This window comes from Balaenoptera ricei, chromosome 19 (assembly GCF_028023285.1).
Source record: "Balaenoptera ricei isolate mBalRic1 chromosome 19, mBalRic1.hap2, whole genome shotgun sequence".
In the NCBI taxonomy this organism is placed as follows: domain Eukaryota; kingdom Metazoa; phylum Chordata; class Mammalia; order Artiodactyla; family Balaenopteridae; genus Balaenoptera; species Balaenoptera ricei.
This window is the reverse complement of record NC_082657.1, coordinates 50,907,268-50,929,138: the sequence shown is the minus strand read 5'-3', so window position 1 is coordinate 50,929,138 and position 21,871 is coordinate 50,907,268. Positions and strand designations below refer to the sequence as shown.

Genomic DNA, 21,871 nt, shown 5'->3' with positions numbered 1-21,871 from the left:
TAATAATCACAGATCTTACATCATATAGATTTGTCCCCAAACTACCCTATTGATGACTTAATTCAGGACCATTTTCTCCTGAGGTCTTACGGAAGACTCTACTCCAACCAGATAAGTCCTCAGCTTGTGTTCCTAACTTTCGTCATTATGGGATCTTGTGGAACCTGTTTTCTTCCTCAAACTTTCTACTACTGAATCAGATATGCGTTATTCTTTTAAAGCAGTGACCCTTCTTCATATGCGTTGGGGCTTCAGAATAGAATACCTTATTTTAAAACATTGATCTTCAGCTTCTAGGTTCAGTATTATGCACCTCAAACTCCCAATGTGACTCATGTACATACCAGTTTGAGTGCCATGTGGAAATTTAGCTCATAGAATATGCAGATTCATCAGAATAATCTCCCCCTTTGCTGGTTTTATCCATCTATTTATAAAATGAAACTGGCTTCCTTGTAATGTATATGTTATGTTATGGCCCTCTTGTAACCTTTTGGGGTGTTGTGGTTTTATAAAAGATTAATGTAACAGGGACACTTCTCCCTCCCTAGAGGGAGATTATTCTGGAGTCAAGAAAATTAAATATCAGGAAAAACATAGTTGCCAACAAAACATTTTATTCTGCATCTCCCTCTTCTTTCTTAATTTTGGAATCCTTCCAAGGAGGAAAACAACATCATAAGAATACTGAAGACTGCCAACCAAACTTTTTATTTACTCTCCATGATTGAGTCAAATATCGCTTGCTTTTCTCCTGCCTCATGTCAAAAATAGAGTGACTATAGCATTTTATAATGGCACCTTAAGAATCTGCTCCCCAGCCACTTCAGAGTTTACACCCATTCGTAAATATGTTGACGATTTAATGCTGTTTTTTGCTGTTAATCTTAGAAATTTCTTTTATTGTATTAAACTTCTCTCCAATAGAGTGGTTGAAGAAAAGCATACACTTAATTCAAACACTACATCTGGTTGTAATTGGTGGTGAACAAATAGGTGTTTCAGTAAAATCTCAGGTGATTGAAGCTAAATATACATTTAATTTCTTATTGAGGCTCCAATTCAAAATGTCTCTTGGTCTTTCTTCAGAGTTTTAAACCATTGATTGCCCAGTATTAGAGCCTATATGAATACTTCTACTTCATTGTTTTAAAACCCAGGTGTCTGCCACTAGTCCTGTGTTTTTTATGCAGGGTTTTTCCAGTGGTTGAATTATAAATGCTGAGATTTTCAAGCAGCTATTTCTCCTTTCACTGTTGAAACTTACCTCTGTTTTGCTTTAAAAAAATCACAAACAAACAAACAAAAAACCCTTTTCTTGGAAATACATTCACGGCCCTCTCTCTAGGCATCACCCAAAAAAAAGAGCTCAAGGTTAAGCTGAAAACGTTGCATTCAGCTTGTTGACTGTTGAAGATCTCTGCTGCCTCTTGAAACCAGTGTGAGGCTATTTAAATTTCCAGGTTTGCTTCTTTAAAAGTAAACACAATTTCCTCTCTTGAACTGAGTCTTTGACTTGCTCTGGATTTAATCCTGGGGTCAGACATGAAGAGACCCACCGGCCTATAGGACAATTAGTATGTGGTATGTCCTTCACCTAGCACCTTTTGGAAAAGGAGATTGTATTTGTCTTATCAAGTGTACATGTTTACCATAGGTGGTGTAATAGTAGAGAATGGTCTCCATTGGTTTCAAAAAAACCAGTAAAATATTCCCTTCTCATTTATATTGGAAACAGACATTTACATTTGGCTCCTTCCTCTTGTCAAAACTGCCACTTTTGTTTTTTTTTTAATTGCTCCAAATGCAACAGGCTTTTTCCAAACAACCTTCTCTGCTTTATAATTCAAGCTTAAAACCCTGTAAGTAGATTTCACTTTTTTATGCCTGAATTTCAACATTTTGGGGCTATTTTCCTTCATTAGCACTTGTGATTTTATGTGTACTTTGCGGGAACACTACCCATGTGGAGTCACGCTGTGCTTGATCCACTAGATCATATGTCTAAACCACCCAGATTACACTTGCAATGGCCTTCCCCCTTCCCAAACTTCTTGCCAGACTGCACTGAACATCATGTTTTTTTAATAAATTGATTTATTTATTATTTATTTTTGGCTGCATTGGGTCTTTGTTGCTGCGCGCGGGCTTTCTCTAGTTGCGGCGAGTGGGAGCTACTCTTTGTTGCGGTGCGCGGGCTTCTCATTGCGGTGGCTTCTCGTTGTGGAGCACGAGCTCTAGGCGCGCGGGCTTCAGTAGTTGTGGTTTGCGGGCTCTGGAGCGCAGGCTCGGTAGTTGTGGCACACGGGCTTAGTTGCTCTGCGGCATGTGGGATCTTCCTGGACCAGGGCTGGAACGCATGTTCCCTGCATTGGCAGGCAGATTCTTAACCACTGCGCCACCAGGGAAGTCCCTAAACATCATATTTAAACATATTTCTGTTCTAGACCACAGTGTTAAAGCTGGGATTCTGCTAGGTTCAAAACATATGTCCAAATCCATAGTTAATTCAGAATACGTTAATGTCATGTCAAGAGGTAATAGTATGCCTTCCTCCCTCCCTCCCCTTGGTCATTAGGTTTACCTAACATTAATAGTTTGCTGTGTAGCTTGGCTTGGGATATGCAACTAGACTTTAGTTCTGCACCTGTTTTTCAGACCTGTTCCTTAGACTAATCTTCTCACTGTCCATTGTGTTCTTTGCATGGATAAAGGGACTTCTCAGTAGAATCATTATAAAAAGAGCTGTCAAAAGCTCTTTTCAATAAATACATTTTAATAAATTTTCTCAACAAAGCTGAAAATTTTTAAAAAGCTCTTTTTACGCCATTTAAACATGGGTTCTACCTAAGCATTTGTATATGTATGTATTTTCTTGCAAAGCATATTAATCAGGTGTTTCCTAGAAGGTGCAACGATCTGAATAGGCATGGCACACTATTTTCTTTAAAACACAAGCATTTCTAAGTGTTTTCCTTTTTCTCCCGCGGAAGAAGAAACAAGAAAATATCATTCTCTCTTTTGTAAAAGTTGTTTGGTAAGAGAATAGAATACTTGTGTAAAACAGCCACTTTCCTTTGAGCAGATCAAAGAGTGTGCTGATGAACCAGTTGGAAAAGGTTACTTGGTTTCCTGCTTGGTGGATCACCGAGGCAACATCACTGAGTACCAGTGTCACCAATACATCACCAAGATGACAGCCATCATTTTCAGTGATTACCGTCTAATCTGTGGCTTCATGGATGACTGTAAAAATGACATCAACATTCTGAAATGTGGGAGCATTCGGCTTGGAGAAAAGGTATCTACTACACTGCCTTCACCAAAGGGGTCTTACAGACTCGATGAATGAAAAGCTTTGTATGACTGGCATGGAAAAAATTTAGGGCTGGAGGTAGACTTAAAGTTGAGGTCCAGACAGCCCCAATATCTAAGGCTAGTTGGCCTGTGGGTGCACTTCATCTGTTTGTAACAAATTGTTTCAATACTGTATGGGGGAGTAGAGGAATTAATATCTGCTAAGATTAGTGTTAGCTTCAAAATGCAAAACCAGCTGCTGGTTACTTATAACGTTCCTCTAGAAAAGTATTCTGTAGTCCTGTGGGAAAAGTAGTTGGATTAGGAGAGACTCAAGTTCTCTAACCTTTCTTTGCATATACCTCACTGTTGCCATAAAAAAAATTACTTAGTAAGCACACCAGTATAAAAGAAGATAACGTATATAAAAATTAGAAAATTTTAAAACATGGAAGGTACTTTTAGCTTCTCAGAAGAAAGCTACTCTGTAAATGTGATATATGTTATGTTCATCTCAGGAGAACTAGTTTTAGTAAAGGCAGGAAAGAAAATAACTACCTAGCTTCTTCTTCCTTAATTATATCTGATCTTATTTTTGTCCTTAATAGTCTGTTGTCCGGAGGGTCACAATGGAGGTTCAGCCAGGTTTATGCTGAATTTGTTTGCTTAGCAAAAATGAAAGAACTCCTGAGAAGTAGCAGATGCCAGTGGGAGAGGTAGTCTGAGACCTGTGTATGGCATCAGCTGTTAATTGCTGCTGCTCATTAATCTGCTGTTTAGGAAGTACGAGAGAAAGCAAAATCCATTTGTGCCTTTGCCCTCTGTTTGTTCAGAGCACTGTGACTTGCAAGCTTCCGTCCCCAACTGGGGGGCGTGGTGTTAGAATTCTGGAACTGCACACACCAGTTCAAATGAAGGTTTGAGTGCTGGTTATTGTCTGGCTGTCACCAAATACCCTTTGCTTCATACCAGCACAGGGCTCGCCCTTTCACAGGGAACCTCTGGGTCGGTCTTGAGAGCACTGTGAACTGGCATACAGCTTTCAGGCAGCTAATGAAAGGCCAGTTTTAATAAAGGAGGGTGATTCTTCACTTTCCCAGCACACTGTAGAAATGGCACAAAAGCATTTAAGTCACCCTGATAATTCAGGAAGCGCCTCTGACTTTATTTAGGGTGTTGAGGGTTATATTCCGTTCCAAACCTCACTCTTAAAAATCTTCATAGAAGTGTTACAGACACACTTTTCAGGAATCAATGATGACACATTTTCATTTTTGTGGTTAGTGATCCGTGCTGTAGAGCAGACCATTACAATTCACCTCTCTTTGTAGTAGTTCTTCCCTGTTGCCCACCAAGATAATCACTGGTTAGCTTCCCACTAGCAATCTGAATTGTCAGTGTAAAACCTGCTTTCAGCTGCGTGTACAAGTTACTAAGTCTGCACTGACTTGAACCATGGCAGAATATAATAGTGCCAGAGCCCAAAGATGTGACAGTGAGGATTGATTTTTCAGCTTAGTTAAAATAACAAAAATGCTTCCATGGACCATCCAAATGCACATTTTTGTCATTTTCATCTTTGGCTGTACCTACCAGTTAGATGAATTTCTTTTTACTCCAGACCCCCACCCTAGCACCCTAGAATGACTCATGCCTGCACTTCTGAAAAAGCATGTTCCTTTGTATGTAATCCACCCTATTGCTACAGCCAAGTTTAAAAACGATAGCAGTCTGTCCTCAGCCCTTCTTTGCCTTTTTCTAACTATAGTTTCCTTCTCTGAAGCCAAGTTATTTAGTTTTGAAAATTATCCTGAGAATTTATAAAGTCAGCTTCTGACCGCAGAAGAGAACGCACTCGTCAGTTTTAAATTTGTTGCCCTGAAGCTTGCAAACTCCTCTGTGACTAGCTTTGAACTCACCTCCAGAGGTCAGAGGAGAGGCGTCATGGTTAATCTGTTTATACCCTGCCTCTGTATGAACATATAAATGTCATAATTTCAGAACTATAATGATTTTTTCAGAATGTTAATGTATGTAAATTTTTAGAACAAAGACTATATATTTAATAAAACCTTTGGAATTTTATAAATAAATATTTTTAAAATGGAAAGGCAGATCTCCAAAAGTAAATGTAAATAATTTATATCATTTGAAGAGAAAGCAGGATGTGGCATAACAGGAACTTAGTTGCGGACAAGTGCCCCACATTATTACTACTTTTATACTTTTCACACACTAGTTTTATCATTTTATTCTTTCCTGCTTTTAACCAACTACTTTGAGTAGTTCAGACATTCTTTTTCTCTCTTTACCTATAGAGGTAGATCACAGAAGACATTACAAATGTTGAAATGGAGGATGGTTAATAGCAGAGATGAAAGCTGAGTTCTTGCCCACCTTTTTGTGATTAGTGTTATCCTTCTCTGGTCTTTCAAAAAAATTTTTAAAAAGGACAAGGTGTATGGAGAAGAAAAAATATTACTTATTGAACTGCTAAAAACTGATTGGGACACTAGTAATAGTTTTAAGACAGACATTTGTCTCACCACAATAGAATTTTAAAAATTCATTGTAAGTAAGTCCATTTACAGTATCATTTGTTATTCATATGTCAAGCCTGCATATTAATAACTTTTTAAAACCTAACCCTAAGTAATTTCATTTTCTTGTAGGTAATGTGCTGCTATACAGTCCCTTGCTTTCATTCATATTCAGTAATAACCCTACAGTCTTCTTTGTCAAATATTTGCATACATTTCAGTTGTATAACTCAAATGGGCTGAACTGAAAAGCTCAGAGACTCTGGGAAACTGAGAAGAATTCCTGAAATATCTTTATTAGAAAAAATTATCTAAAGTTATGATAAATGAAAACATCTAATGGAGGTGATGTTATGGCTCAATACTAATATGTGGTGCTACAATTGCTATAATTAAAATTACATCTCAGATTCCTTAGAGGGTCTCAAACCATGGTGCTGGTGCATTTAAACAGTTGTAAACCCTAAGTATACAGGGAAACACTTAGACTCATTACAGGGAAATCATTTCTTTACCCTATGATGTCAGAACTAAAGGGTAAGTCTAAATCGTGAGTTGGCTATCATGCTACTATTTTCAACCTTTTTTATATGATTACGACCTAATTGCTAGCAACCTCTCAGTAAGTTATTATGAGCTACTAAAATTTGGTATAAGATATTATTTCATTAACAAAACATGTTTATAATAATCTGTTGTAAACTGTAAATAGTAAGTGACTGATATGTTTCCAAATCTTTGTTACCACAGGTTTGTTTTTCCTTTGGGAAGTGGAAATGGGTAGGGCTTTTCTAAGTGGGCCAAAGTCAGACAAATTTTAGTGTCACTCATAAATTAGGAAGAAAAAATAAGCTTTACTCTGAATTTCTGGGGTTTGTGTCCACTCTTCTCTCTGTCCTTATCTTTTTGTCACTTGTCCTTCAGAGTTTTTTCTCCCTTCAGAATTACTCTTTAAAAAAACTTTTTGCTTATCTCAGGTTTCTAAGCATTGGATGGAATCATAAAGCTAGTGAGAAAGTTTGAGGTACAGATAGAAAATAGGAAGGCATGAGAATCTGCTGGTATAGTGTGCTTCCTGATCTTTTTTGGATCAGAAAACCTTTTGGAATTTAATGAAAGCTATGAACTTTCCTCAGGAAAAATATACAAAACCCACATACAAACTGTAGGAGTTTCATAGCACTCCAAGGCCTAAAAAAATAAATGGTGGACTGTTAGCTAGGTGCCTTATGTTCTGCAGCTTGGACGAGTTGATAAACTCCTCTAGGCCTCTGTTTACTCAGCTGCACAATAGGTATCACAGCTCGTAGCCCCTTTTCATAGGTATATTAAGAGAGAACATGAAAATTTTCATGAAAATACTTGGAAATTAATGTGCTGTGGAACAAACCCTATTACAACAAAATGGAAAAAAACTATATACATTTTTTGTTGAATTGAAATTTTAGTAAAATAGATATTTCCCTACCTAGTTTTAGGAGTCTTATGTACAGATGATCTCATAAACATGGTATTTTACTATAACGAGATTTTATATACACGCGCGTGTGTGTGTGTGTGTCAGTAAAATGATAACACTGAATTTTCTGCTGCTTTGGTTTGGTACATCTATGGATATACCTCTCAAGTTTTTGAAGCATATCTTCTGAATATAGAAGATTAGGGGTCTTAAATAGAAAATGTTTAGGGGAAATTTTTCATATTTTGAATGAATGAGTGCTTGTGGTTGCTACGGGGTAGATGCAATGTACAATTAAAGATAATTGGATGGTTTTAGGAAAGCTCTCAAAAGCAGTTTGTGTAAATGGTGGTAATCTTGTTAAATCATATTAAGATAAATCCAGAACATCAAAGTGAACATTACACTAAAGAGTGGGGTCTTTGCGGACAGTATAAAATAGAAAAAAGAGAAAGAAGGTCTCTATAACATGTTTTCTCAATGAATTTTGAGGTTTGTTGTTATTTTTTAAACTTGACTAAAGCACTATTATTTGAGAAATACCTAGCCCTTAGAGGTAAATTAACAGATATTTCTGCAGTGTTCTATCAATATTGACATGAACTATGATCACCACATTGGGCTGATGTAATTTCTTTAAAATTTTCTGACATTTTAAACTCTGAAAAGTCAGGTTCTTGTTTCTAGTGCAAACTAAACTGACTTAAATTTCCCAGGATCTGTATTTTCATTTATAGCTTGCAACTATTACATTCTTACCAAAGATTATCGAGGGCATTTTCTGTAACTTCCACAATGTGGTTGGTTCTCACCCTATTTCTCAATAGAACATTGATAAACTATTGTGTGTTGAGTTGGTTTTTTTGGTTTTTTGTTTTTAACCAAATGATGTTTATTTGATGCTCATGGTGGTGAGAGTTTTTAAATGTTAGTATCCTTGCTGTTTTAGGATGCACATTCACAGGGTGAGGTGGTATCATGCTTGGAGAAAGGCCTGGTGAAGGAAGCAGAAGAAAGAGATCCCAAGATTCAAGTCTCTGAACTCTGCAAGAAAGCCATTCTCCGGGTGGCTGAGCTGTCCTCAGATGACTTTCACTTAGACCGGCATTTATATTTTGCCTGCCGAGATGATCGGGAACGTTTTTGTGAAAATGTGAGTCAGCTCAGAAACTGTTCTTCTTTGCTTCCTTTTCTTCCTAAATATTTTTTTATACTCGATTCCAAAATTAAACCAACACAAGCTGTCACATGTAGAAAAGTCACTGAAATGGAAGGTGGAGTTGATCCCAGGATAACAGAAAGTTATCTGGGTATTGGATACGGCTGCTCAGCCTTGAGGTAACATCTAGTTAACACTTGGCTTCGAACAGTCTCCATACGTTGTTTTTTCTACTCTATCTCACTTCTCAATTACAGTTCTTGGAAATCTGTTTTATATATAGGAATCCTATCTTACCAGGGAATCCCATTTCACATATATTCCATGGCTAAAACTTGGCCATATTACGTATTTATATTTAACTAGTTTTGGCTAACACAAAGGAAGCAGCAGGTGGCTAACTTTTAAAACCAAATCCTTGGTTACTACCTGCGTACCCTGTAGAACAACTTTCCAACCCTTTAGGCAGAAATAATCTCCATCTTTACCACAAAGGACTGAGTGTGACTTGTGTACACTCCTACTCTGCCTGCTGTTTTGAATTAATAGCTTTAACTATCAGAACCACTGATCAGAGCCAATGCTAGAGTTTTACTGACTCTAGCATAAAGTTGTAAGAAGAGAGACTCATTGACGCTTCTCTTGGTTTCCTAATTAACAGTATGTCTGGGAACACATGACAGTGTATTCAAATACCATGGGAAATTTTTTTTCATCTTCACTGCAATCATTATTTTCTTTCAAAGGCTACTAAATTTTATAAATGACTGAGCCATGTGTTCAAAGGTAGTCATCATTATAATAATTTAACAAAGTTCTTTGTAAGATTGTGGATACTGCCCAGCATAACTACTTAGCTAGTGATGATGATGATGATGTTATATTCCATCTTACAGACACAAGCTGGTGAAGGCAGAGTATATAAGTGCCTCTTTAACCATAAATTTGAAGAATCCATGAGTGAAAAAGTAAGTATTACTTTGAAACAAACCAGCATTTTATTCATTTTCTTAAAAGCTTTCTCAAATCCTCTCAAATAATATTCTTTTTTTTTTTTTTTTTTCACACACACACACACTGTATTTTATTTTTACAAGAGATAAATCGACTGACACCAAGCATTGTACATGGATGACCACAACAAAAGCAACAATGATTGCAATTACCAAACATGAAACACACTCATACTATGTCATAGTATTGACATTCAGTCCAGTAATCCTCCACTGTAACAGCTCCTTTACTTTGCAGTGAAAATTGATTTGTATATTCTTTGCCTCTGAGTCCTTGTGGAATTTTTTTTTTTTTTAAATTCAGACAGAAAGTCACAAAAATTATACTCATCCTCATCAGTTCACTCAGTCCCATGTAATTATTTTTTTTTCAAATAATATTCTTATAAACTCATACCAAAATATAAAATACTGATACAGCTTGTCCTTTTCGGAGGTAAGATACTTGGCTTTTAGTAGGAAACCAAAACATATTTCACTTAAACCAAAAAAATTAAGCTTCTCGTGATATCTGGACTTTGGGAAGCCAATGGGGAATCAGTTTGGGGAGTAAAATCAGAGAATTTTATATCAGAATTACACTGAAGCCATCCCTATGTACTCAAGAAGTTTAGACTAACCAAACCAATATGCTTCATAGATAATTAGCAATTTAATTGTTCAGCAACTGTCTCATCAAGCTTTCTCGTTACTGTTAGTTCTCTGTCCCTGGATGAATGCAAGAATCTTTCATGACTTTTGAAAGTCGTTATTTTTGGCTTTGCTATCCTGTCACTTACTTTCCTGTGCAGCTGAAGAAATGTTCCTCATTTCACTTCCTTAAATCATTTAGTATTGAATAATTATATTTAAAAAGTATAGAATGGAGCTTCCAGAGTGTTATGTCAGTTGCCACTTTCATGCTGGTGAAATTTACTTTAGGGATATTGTTGAAGAGGAAAATAATACTTTGTCAAGTTAATGTATTAGAATCTACCACATATTTATGTGTTCTGGACAGTTGCTATTGTTGCAACAATCAGCAATTCACCATAGAATTTCAGGCTTTCCTGCTCATATACCCCTACTTCTTGTTACACTAGTTCAACACACTTGTGCTCAATTTTAACCAAACTTAAACATAGACATTTTGGTAACTACTGCAGTTGTTTACTGTACTTGGCCATGAGCCTCTGCTTGTCTTAGAGGTACATGTGAACGGCTCAGCCTCCTGAGCGGTCACAGCTCCCTTTCTGCCCGCTTTCCTCAGTGTCGAGAAGCACTAACAACCCGCCAAAAGCTGATTGCCCAGGATTATAAAGTCAGTTATTCATTGGCCAAATCCTGTAAGAGTGACTTGAAGAAATACCGGTGCAACGTGGAAAACCTTCCTCGGTCCCGGGAAGCCAGGCTCTCCTACCTTCTGATGTGTCTGGAGTCAGCTGTGCATAGAGGTAAGAGTTAATTTCTTTTTATCTTTTTCACTCCTTTTTGGTTCGTTTCCTCCTATGTGGGCTCTTTTGAGTACACTTGTACCTTGTGGCTCAGGAGCCTTTCTTTGTAAGCAGAACTCTAGGCTGAAGGCTTGGTATCCCTAAGTCTTACTGAAGCCCCTTCCTCTTAACTCAACAGCCCTAAATTTTGTTTTTCTTTACATCCCAGCTTTTTTTAAGTAAGGTATATTTCTCAAATCCAATTTAAAATTTTTAAAATGCATGTCACACAGCAATTTTAGGAGAGTCAGGGAAGCATAATGATTTAGCATATGAGCTTTGGGTCAGAGAGACGTGACTTCAAATGATGCCTCTATCACCAAACTAACTGCCTGGGGACCATTATTTGTGTTTCTTAATCTCTCCAAACCTCATTTTTCTTATCTATAAAACAAAAATATATTACCTGTGTTGAGGAGTTCCTGTGAGGATCGAATGAGGTTTTTTGGCGTAGCACGTAACATACGCTAAGTGATGAGTACTGTTATTATTCCAACAGTGTTGATATAAAGAAATAAACAGTGAAAGAAGGAAGGATTACCTTATAAGGTCAGACTCAGGGTCTGTTCAGTCCAAAAGTCAATCCCTGATAAAGGAACTAAGAAGGATGTATAAAAGGTCAGGGTCATTCAGAAAGAACATTTCTTAACATGGACTGTAGGATGTAAAAATGAAATTCCTAGCTGTCAAATGAATGATGCTAGGACAATTGGCTAGTGATTAAAAAGTTAAGTGGAAAAAGATCAGTTGTTAAATAAAACTCAGAACTTTTTGTTGAATTTTTTTCTCATATCTGGGTAGTGAAAGACTCCTAAGCGTAAAAGCAATGAATAGCAACCAGAGACCATGCATGTTTGGTATTCATGCAAACAAAGGACATTTTGGAGGAAATTGGAGAATTTTGATTATGGTCTGGGTGTTTGATGAAATTTTCTTGAAATGTAAAGGTGGAGATTGTTGACTACTAAAAGCATATTATAAAACAGTATGCATTAACATCTAATTTTGGTATTTAAAAAATAGAGAGTTAATCTCCTTAAACTGCAAATTAACAGGAAACACAAAAAGACTCAGCAAATAAATGGCCAAAGGATATGAACAGATAATTCATAGAAGTTATACAGATTTTTAATACTAAAAAGTCTGACCATGTGAGTGTTAGTAGGATGTGAAAGCACTGGAACTACACTACTGATGGGAATTTTAAATTTCTCCTTCGGAAAATAGTTGGCCAGTTTCTTAAAAAGTTCCACGTACATCTACCTTATGACCCAGCCGTGTAAATCCTAGGTTACCCAAGATATATGAAAGCATATATCCATATAAACTCTTGTGTATGAATGCTCATAACAGCTTATTTGTAATAGCCCCAAACTGGAAATAACCCAAATGTCCATCAGCAGTTTAAGGGATAAACAAATTGTAGTATAGCCACATAATGGAATCATATTACTTAGCAGTAAAAAGGAATGTACTGTTGATTTGTGACTGAATCTCAAAAAATCTGAAAGAAGTCAGACAAAAAAAAAAAAGAGTCCATAGCATATCATTCCATTTATATGAACTTCTGAAAAATGCAAACTAGTACAATAATCTGTAGTCACAGAAAGCAGATCAGTGGTTGACTGGGCGGGCATGGGGTAAGTGGGTAGAGAGGAAAGGAAAGGAGGGATTCTAAAGGAACATGTGGAAGCTTTTGGAGTTGATGGTTATATGTTCGATATCTTGATTGTGGTGATGGTTTCATTGATGCATACATATGTCAGACTTATCCAATTGTATGTTTTAAAAGTGTACTTTATTATATGTCAGTTATACCTCAGCAAAGCTGTTTTTTTTTTTTAATTTCATAAGTTTTCCCAGATGGCATTGACAGCTCAAAGAAGAGTTGGGGAGGTGTAGTGAGTATTTGAAGTGAAGATTTTTCCACAAGCTTAAAGGGTGTAAGCCAGTAGGGATTTTCCTGGCTTTAATTTTATCCCAGTAGTTATCTTATTGATAAGACTTCTGTTGGCAAAACATATGCATTACTAGTTCAGTAGTATAAAATTCTGTATAAGGTAGAACACCGACAAGGTAAACCCTAGTCTTTGGAGTATTAAACTCATTTTATGCTGATAAAGCTTTTGCTAAATTCTCTGCTTTTCAGTCTAGATAATAGTGTGACTGGTATATTCTAGGGAAAAACTTGTACTTTTAATATGTGGTAATATCTGATCCTGTAGCTCACCATCCATAATGTTGTGACTTAAATCCTAACAGGGCGGCAAGTGAGCAGTGAGTGCCAGGGTGAGATGTTAGATTACCGCCGCATGTTGATGGAAGACTTTTCTTTGAGCCCTGAGATCATCCTGAGCTGTCGGGGGGAGATTGAACACCACTGTTCCGGATTGCATCGAAAAGGGCGAACCCTGCATTGTCTGATGAAAGTAGTTCGGGGGGAGAAGGGGAACCTTGGAATGAACTGCCAGCAAGCGGTAAGGACAGATTTTCCACTGCCATTTTTAATGTTACATTTTATCAGCCGAGGAGCCTCTTCCTGACACTGTCCCAGCTTATTTATCTGGATCATTTGTGACATCACAGTGAACCTTAGGTATTAAGAACTAGACGCAAAATATTGTTTCTTCAGGCATATCAGAGTAAAAACGTGGAATTTGCTGCAGAGCAGAAGTCTGAGCCCATAATAAATAAAAAGAGCTATACAGTAAACTTAAAGAAGTAGATAAAATGCATTGTTTACTGGAGTGTTTAAAGAAGAGGTATCTGGCTAGATTGTATTTACTAAGGCAAACCAGGTTCTGGTAAATCAGAAAAGGTCTTCCAGCAAAAGAGAATGTGCCTCTCGCACCACGTTTGATTGAGTTGAGGCTGAAAGAGAGCTGAAATGAATTGAAACTTTCTAGGATTCTCTTCGTACTACTGATATGCAGCATGGCGTGAATTCCTGGCCTGAAGGATCAAGAAAGCATGTCGTTTTCAAAATCCCACCATCTTTTCTTGTTCGACAAGGGCAGCTGTGCATGGGAGGGTCTGTCTTTCTCTACCGCCAAACTCTACAGTCAGTTCTGTAAAGATAGTTGGAAAAAATTAGCGTGCTTTGCTTGAGAAGATAAAGTTGTTCTTGATCCAAGGTTCATAAACAGTTGAGTAACTATAGATCAGGTACATAATATAATTTAACAAAATATGATAATAGATAGAGTGCATCTGTTTCATTACCATTATCCATGTTTATTGCTTTTTACCGAATAAGAGTCTTTGAGCAATTTACAATACGAAATGTAACAGTGGCATCCTGTACAATGAATTCTGTGGTTTCCTATACATTCCTTTAGGAAGCACAGAAGATAGAGTGTAGCCTTATACTCTGAATTAGAAGGTTGAGGTTCTCTCCTAAGTGAAACTTTAGAAAACTGCAATTCATTAGTCTCTTGTTTTTGTTGTTGGCATTCTTTATTAAAAACTGAATATTTTCATTGAATTTGATTTTCCTGCTAATCAGGTAAAATCAGAATTTTACAGTCTGAAACACAAAATTTCCATAGAATTTTGACCTGTAGTAAAATTTCATCTTAGCTTCTATTACTCACCCTGACCCAGAGTGGACAGTAACGTACACATCCCGTAGTGGGAAAACTAGACAAATGTCGCCTCTTCTCCAGAACACCAAGCCTAGCTAGAAGGAAGACTTCTGGATGTAGTTCCTCAGGAGCAGTCTTTGCTGGTGATTGTCCTGGGAAACGTCTGTGACAATGTGTGTGCCTGGGCCCCAGACCAAGAACACATCAAGACATTTCATCCTTAATGCAGCATGCAAAGGGGAGAGTGGTGGTCAGGAATAAACTTATATTTTTACTGAGGCTACACTTTGTACTAAGGTGTACAGAAAAAAGAAATTAGTTTGATTTTATTTGGAAGCATCTAGTTTACCTCCAGGGCTTTTTGAAATTTAGCTTGTTGAGAGAGAAATAAATAGCACCCACCTCATGCTTTGTGCCCAAAAGAAAAGTGCTTCCAAACCTAGAGGTTAGCCTCAAAAGGTAAAATACGTGGTTTTGTCCACATTAAGTTTAGCTAAGTGGGCAATAAACACTTCATTTTGTTTTTCACGGACCTGTGGTCTTTAGCCTTTACTCACAAAAATTGAAGATAGGTGATCCAAAGGGAGAAAGTTTTCCTTAGTCTTCTACTTCATTATCCATCCTCAGTCAAATGGAGGAATGTTTTGTAATAATTTGCTTTTCAAAGTTTCTTTCCTTGATACAGTAGACTTCCATATTGGTCGGTGGTTGACCATTAATTTTCCCTTGTTCTCTGCCTGGTGGTGCTTTGATTTAGTGATCTCTCAACAAATAGTAAAGCGAATAAATAGTGAAGCATAAGAATAATTATTATCTTAATGAGTATATACTCTTCCAAATACACTGTGATCATGAACTTAAATTCTTTTCAGTTATGGCTGAACAAATCTGGGCCCAGTCTCTCCTAGGCTAAGGAGACTGCCGTCTATTCTCTAGACTAATTTTTTGGAAGCATTTTCTCACGTTTTCCTAAGCAATCGGGGCAGGAATAGATGTATAATCATGTAATAGTTCACATACTTAGTGTTTATTTCCCACACCGCTGTCACTGGATTCCAGAGTAGCAGTAATCCCTTGAGCCTTTAACCTCCTAGAATGTGTAGGGCATTCATTGTCTTCTTTTAGAACCTGCAGTCTGGTACATGCATGGAGAATTCTCAGAGTTTGCCTGTCAGTCATGGATATTTAACTGATAAGTTCTTAGAGAAACTTCCAGACTCCCATGATGCTTATAATGTCCCTCAGAAAAAGAAGTAAATATTTTGGTCTTTGTCAGCAAATTAAAATTGGTAGTCATTTGACAGTAGTAGTAATCCTCCTACTAACTAACCACTGCATTTTGAAGCTTCTCCAAATTGCACCAAGAATTGGTATAAATAAGTTCCATCCCAGAATATTAGATATCTTTCATACTTCTCTTATCTTGATTGTTGACTTCTTTTAGGAGAGACAGAATTGGGATTTTCTTTTGATCTTTGTTCTCTGATCAAGTATGTGATGGGGTCAGTGCTTTCATATGAGCCTCTATAGGATTGTAGGTCAAATGTATGAGGATCAGAGAAGGCTCCTACAGAGGCTAAATCAATGACACAAAAAGGGCTCCAATTCTTTAACTTGGAACAAAAGGAACCCCAACCAGAAGGACCGTAGTTTTCAAATTTGCTTTGTGTTATTTAAGATTCCCACCCCAAACACCATCTGCTACCCATCTGTAGTAATAATGATCTTTTACATCTGTAAAATGCTTTGCAGCTTACACAACCTTCTATATATTATTCTTCCTTATAATTCTTTGCAGTTAAAGAAACTGGAACTTAGAGGTTAATCAACTTGCCTTTGTTCTCAAAGCTAGTATCTGGCAGAGACAGAACTATTAATAGAACTCAGGTTTTCTCATTCTTAATTTAGAGCTTTTTCATCTGTGCCCCGACTGCTTTCTCCTCAGACAGGAAAAAAGAATCTGAGGCACATCTTCTCATGCTTTCACTTTATTCTATGACAGAGTGTGGAGCAAGCAAAAGTAAATGTTAAAGAATATATCCTCATTTTCAACTGCATAATGACAAGTATTTTTCTGTATTACTTGTAATGAACAAGCTCTGGTTTATCTCTTGGTTATATAAAAAATAGTTAAGGAAATATAGGAAATTATAAGTAATATTATATTCTTGGTTTTTGTAATTGGTATTTCTTGCAATTGAAGTCTCACATCTCTTTTTAATAAAGCAGAGTATACTTGTTTTATGCCATTGTCTTTGCAGCAAAATTCAAATTCTAGATTTTTAAGACCAAATTAGATCTCTAACTGGAAATGTCTTCTGTTTACTCTTCTCCACTCAACTCTGGCTTGGCACTGAGTGTCAGATTTAGTAATTTGATTAACAGATGTGAGGAAAGAGGCAGCTTTTATATTGTAAGGTCCTCTTGTTTCGCACACATCCAGGGATGGTTCAGACAGGTAGGCAAGCTATACCTGCAACGAGTTAAACAGAAAAACTTGCAAAGTAGAGGAACTAGTTGGAAAGTATTTGACAAGAGCTGTTGAGCTTGGCCAGTGACAATTGTAGTACCTTGTTAAGAGTACATTGTGATATACCAGACTGAGAACTGATTGAAGACATGACATTGTTCATCCTAGATGTATAAGTGACTTTCTTTCTTCCTTCTTAATTTTTTTTAATCCAGCTTCAAACACTGATTCAGGAGACTGACCCTGGTGCAGATTACCGCATTGATAGAGCTTTGAATGAAGCTTGTGAATCTGTAATACAGACAGCCTGCAAACACATAAGATCCGGAGACCCGATGTAGGTTATCTTATTTGTGGTATTGTATTGTATTTGGCAGTGCAGCATGGGGAATATATCCCCAAATGACTTGCCGACGGTTTAACAACTTAACTGAAATTTTGTTAAGCAGGAACACATACCAGCTTTTGTTAAAACTAGTATTGGGATTGAGACTTGGGCTCTGCCTCATCCATGATGTAGAGAACCTAGACCTAGCATTGTGATGATGTTTGTTGACGGTGACTGAGCATATACAGTCCTAGACATTAGGTCACTGAATAATCCTACTTAATGGTCAAATAAAAATCAGGGAGAAAAACTCTCAGGATAAAATGAAACATGCTTTGGCTCTGTACTTTTCATCCTATTTGTATATTGTCTCATACACATTGGCAACTTGATAATTATTAGAGAGTAATTAATTATAATTGAAATAAAACACAAAATGTGGTGGTTGGAGGGGGTAATCATGGACAAAATGAACTCTGAAGTTATATCCAAGATCTAGGAAAGCTGTAAAATGCTATAATAAAGCATTTGAGTCTCATGTATTGGTTTTATTCCATATGATGTGCAAACAGCTCTTAAAACCAGGTTGCAAGTAAGAACAGGTTTTCCATTCTGCAAAAATCTTTATAGCCTGCAGCCGGCAGTACCCAACTGTGTGAAACAAATGCAGTCCATGTTTCTCATCATTCTGCTGTGCATATACTCCAGCTGTTCATGCTGTGGTGGGAGGTTAAAAAAAAGGTCTTCTTCCTTGAAGCTCTTTGTATGGTTGGTGGAGGTAGACAAACACTCTTAAGACTGATTAAGACTGTTTACCAATATGAAAATAACTGTGTCAACTATTAAGGGGGCAGGGGAGAGGGAGGAAGGAGGGAATCTGCTACAGATTAAATAGATTTGAGATACTGTTAATTAAATGCAGGTTATGGACCTTTTCTGGGTCCTAATTTGAACAAACATGTAAAAAGGCATGAGATAATTGGAAAAATTTGAAAGCTGACAGGATATTTCATGATATTAAAGATTTTTAGACTAATTTCTTTAGTGGATAATGGTATTATGTTTTCATATTATAGAGAAACATGCTGAAGTATAATATTTACAAATGAAATGATAGGGTATCTGGGATTTATTTCAAAATATTAGCAAGGGGGGTATAGGGTTAAAACAAACTTGGCTATAGGTTGATAAAGCTATGGGAAGGGAAGATGGATATTATATGATTCTCTGCTTTTGTATGGTTGGAAGTTTCTCATAATAAACAGTTAAATATAAAGCAGCTGCACACAGCTCTTGTGTAAGCTGAGTCCTAAGTGCTAAGTGGCTCTGAAGTTGATAGAAGGCATGAGCACTGTTAGGTTGAGTTAATTTGAGTGATTCTCAGGAAAGTAAGTCCCTGATTGCCCTAGGAAAATAGCTAAATGGCTTTTTCTACAGACCAAGCAGTACTGGTGTGAGAGTTCTGAATCCATTGTCAGAACTTTCTCTAGTTACAATTTCACCTCTATTTTATGCCCAGGATCCTCTCGTGCCTGATGGAACATTTATACACAGAAAAAATGGTGGAAGATTGTGAACACCGTCTCTTAGAGCTGCAATATTTCATCTCCCGTGATTGGAAGTGAGTATTTTGTTTTGTTTGGTTTGGGGGTTTTTTTGGCCACGCAGCATGTGAGATCCTAGTTCCCTGACCAGGGATCGAACCTGTGCCCCCTGCATTAGAAGCACAGAGTCTTAAGCACTGGAAGTGAGTATTTTGAAGCCATAGTAAGGTAAGCCTCAGCCTGTTCTCCTGTGTAGTCACTATCCCTTGTATTTTTAAAAAATAATCAGTAGTAATTTGTTTTTGTTAAGTTGTGGGATAGCTGACACTCTAATCTCCAGAAAAACCTCTTTCTTGCTTTCAGAACAGTATCTAAAAGCAGAGACAGCCCCTGCTGGTCTATTCCCAAGTGTCCCCATTAACTACTACATTGAAAGTCAGCATCAAGTGTTTCTGATACCACAAACGTCTATCTAGAAAGAACTTGGGCAGCTGTGGGGCAGCAGAAGCATCTTCAGATATGTCTCTTATAGTGATTTTTATTTTTATTGATTTGTCCTAGGTATGGGAGTTTGCTTTATTTCTTTTACTATTCAAAGTTATTGAATTTATTCTGTCTTAAGAAGCTCTTCTCAATAAATGACAACTTGATTCTCTTCTCATCCTGTTAGCCAGAAAAAAGGGGGGAGGTAGATGAAATAGAAATATATCTCTTATGGTCAGAATAACTGTTTATTGGCTGCAATCCCTTCCTCTTTCCATGTCTTATTTTCTCTTCCCACCTCCAGACCAGGCTGTTCCTCCTGCCTCCCAAGTTCAGCTGCTTCCTGATTGTTTTAAGCCATTGTACTTTGGTCATTAATTATTTTTCTGGTGATTAATATATGTTTTACCCCCATACTTTACTGGAAAGAGATTACTTGAAGACTCAGTGTGTCTATTTCTGTTTCCTCAAGTTAATTCTTGAAAGGACTTCAGAAACTTGGGTGGGAATTTCCCTGTGCTTACTCTGGCTATCTAAACCGAAATAACAGTGTTTACTGAGTTTATTGCCTTGAAAAATTATGTTTTTCCTCTTCTGTAATTCCTTCATCCATGATCAAAAGATGCTTCACAATCTGTAAAGCTCCTTAAATATTAGCCTTCTTCCTCCCATTAAGCAGCCCTCCCCCAGAGTTGATAATATAATGCAGACAGAATGAAGCATCCATTGGTCTGATCTGGAGGGGCAGGAGGCTCATCACCTAATCCACTGTCTCCAGAGTCAAAGTTAAATGTCAAGTTTTTTTAATTGATAAGCATGTTCAGGTAAACTAAAAATATAACTGCCTTACCTTGCATGGGAAGAAGAAGTGGAACAGTTTTACTAGAAAAGAACTTGAGGAGGAGACTGTGTATCTTGTCCTTTCCTGATCTTAATGAACCTAGTGTATCAGGTGAGATTGACTTTTACTCACAGAAGAAGTACTGAGTAAAAGTTGTGAATTGCCTGGTGATTGCTACAACCCTTGTCTCATTTCAGCTAGGGCACGTTAATGCTGAGTCTGTTATTGTAATGCTGTGTGCCTTACATTGCGAAGATACCATCTTTGATGCAGAATTTAAATCTTCTATATTAAGGATTAACAAACTTCTACAGATTGACCACTGTGTGTTCATGAAGAACAAAATTCAGGAATGTACTTGTGCTTACCTGCTGTCTCCACTACCCTAGAAGTGATTGTCAACGAGTACACAAACAAGCACCTTGCAGAAACCCTTAGCATGTCTTGGGAGGAAAGGTATAGTAAGAGTGGTTATCTCTTAACTCTTAACCTTATAGGCTGGACCCTGTCTTATACCGCAAATGCCAGGGAGATGCATCTCGTCTTTGCCACACCCACGGTTGGAATGAAACCAGTGAACTTATGCCTCCTGGAGCTGTGTTTTCTTGCTTATACCGACACGCCTACCGCACTGAGGAACAGGGCAGGAGGGTATGCACTCAATGTTGACTTCATTTCTTCCTGTCATCATTTAATTCGTTTGCTGTGAATTGTTGTGATTCCTATCATCCTAGGAAAACTTTGTTAGTATATCTGGCGGGGAGGGGTTGCTGCACTACTAGAAGCTTCTTCATTCAGTGAGTGTACATAGAATTGTTCTACCAGCTTCTTTCCATCTGATTTTATGTTTTTAACAAAATGAGGGGACATTTCCAGTTTTTCTTAAAATTACCAAAATCTAAATCACAAGTAGACAGATGCCGCTACCCTAACTGTATTTAGCGTTAAAGATCCGTTAGAAGCTCTTAGCCAAGGTGTACACGGTTCTTAGGCTTCTACCCTTGGCAGCAGAGCCCATAATGCATGTATTGGTGAGGCCCCTCAGACAGCACACTCGTTGGAGCTACACCCTCCACGCCCCACTCTCTTGGTATTTGTCTGCCCTGAGTACTGCCTCTTGTTGGGATATTTGTGTCTGCTTGGCTCTCAGGTAACATTTGTTGCCTTCTGGTCCCATACTGGCATGCTGCTTGCTCTCCAGGGTGGCCTTTTTAAGCCTTCTGAGATACTCTATTGCATTTCAGCCCTGCATTTGTTACAGAAAATATAGATGGTATTATTTCACAGGCATGTTTGCAAATACCCCTTCTGAGCTTAATGCAAAAGTCTGACTGTTTAGGATTCAGAATGAGGAGACTCAGACAGAAAGAAATGTCATACTTTAGTTACTGCAGTATTAACCCAGTTTTTATATTGCTATGTAAGAAAATATGGAAATTTGTTGTTACTTTTTTCTTCGTATAATGAGCCTGTCATTAATCACAGGAGCTCCTAAATCCTAGCATCTTGATAGTCACTATAGTAGGAGGTTCCTTGTCTTTGTAAATAAAGGAAGAGTTGGAATCTGGTATGCTGTCCTTTTAAAAAATAGGCTTCTTTTAAAAATCGAGGTTAAAGTCACATAACATAAAGTTAATCATTTTAGAAGGAAAAACTCAGTGGCATTTAGTACATTCACAGA

At 37.4% G+C, this 21,871-nt stretch overlaps 1 protein-coding gene across 1 annotated transcript in view; it reads left to right on the top strand.

The window, feature by feature from the left end:
• Positions 1-21,871, top strand: part of GLG1 (golgi glycoprotein 1) — a 155,840-nt gene that overhangs the window by 104,782 nt on the left and 29,187 nt on the right. Inside the window, exons 4-11 of the mRNA XM_059906177.1 lie at positions 3,086-3,301; positions 8,246-8,449; positions 9,352-9,423; positions 10,718-10,901; positions 13,203-13,417; positions 17,210-17,331; positions 18,842-18,943; positions 20,688-20,841. Coding sequence (XP_059762160.1) covers positions 3,086-3,301; positions 8,246-8,449; positions 9,352-9,423; positions 10,718-10,901; positions 13,203-13,417; positions 17,210-17,331; positions 18,842-18,943; positions 20,688-20,841 — 1,269 coding nt within the window. The remainder of the gene's footprint in view (positions 1-3,085; positions 3,302-8,245; positions 8,450-9,351; positions 9,424-10,717; positions 10,902-13,202; positions 13,418-17,209; positions 17,332-18,841; positions 18,944-20,687; positions 20,842-21,871) is intronic.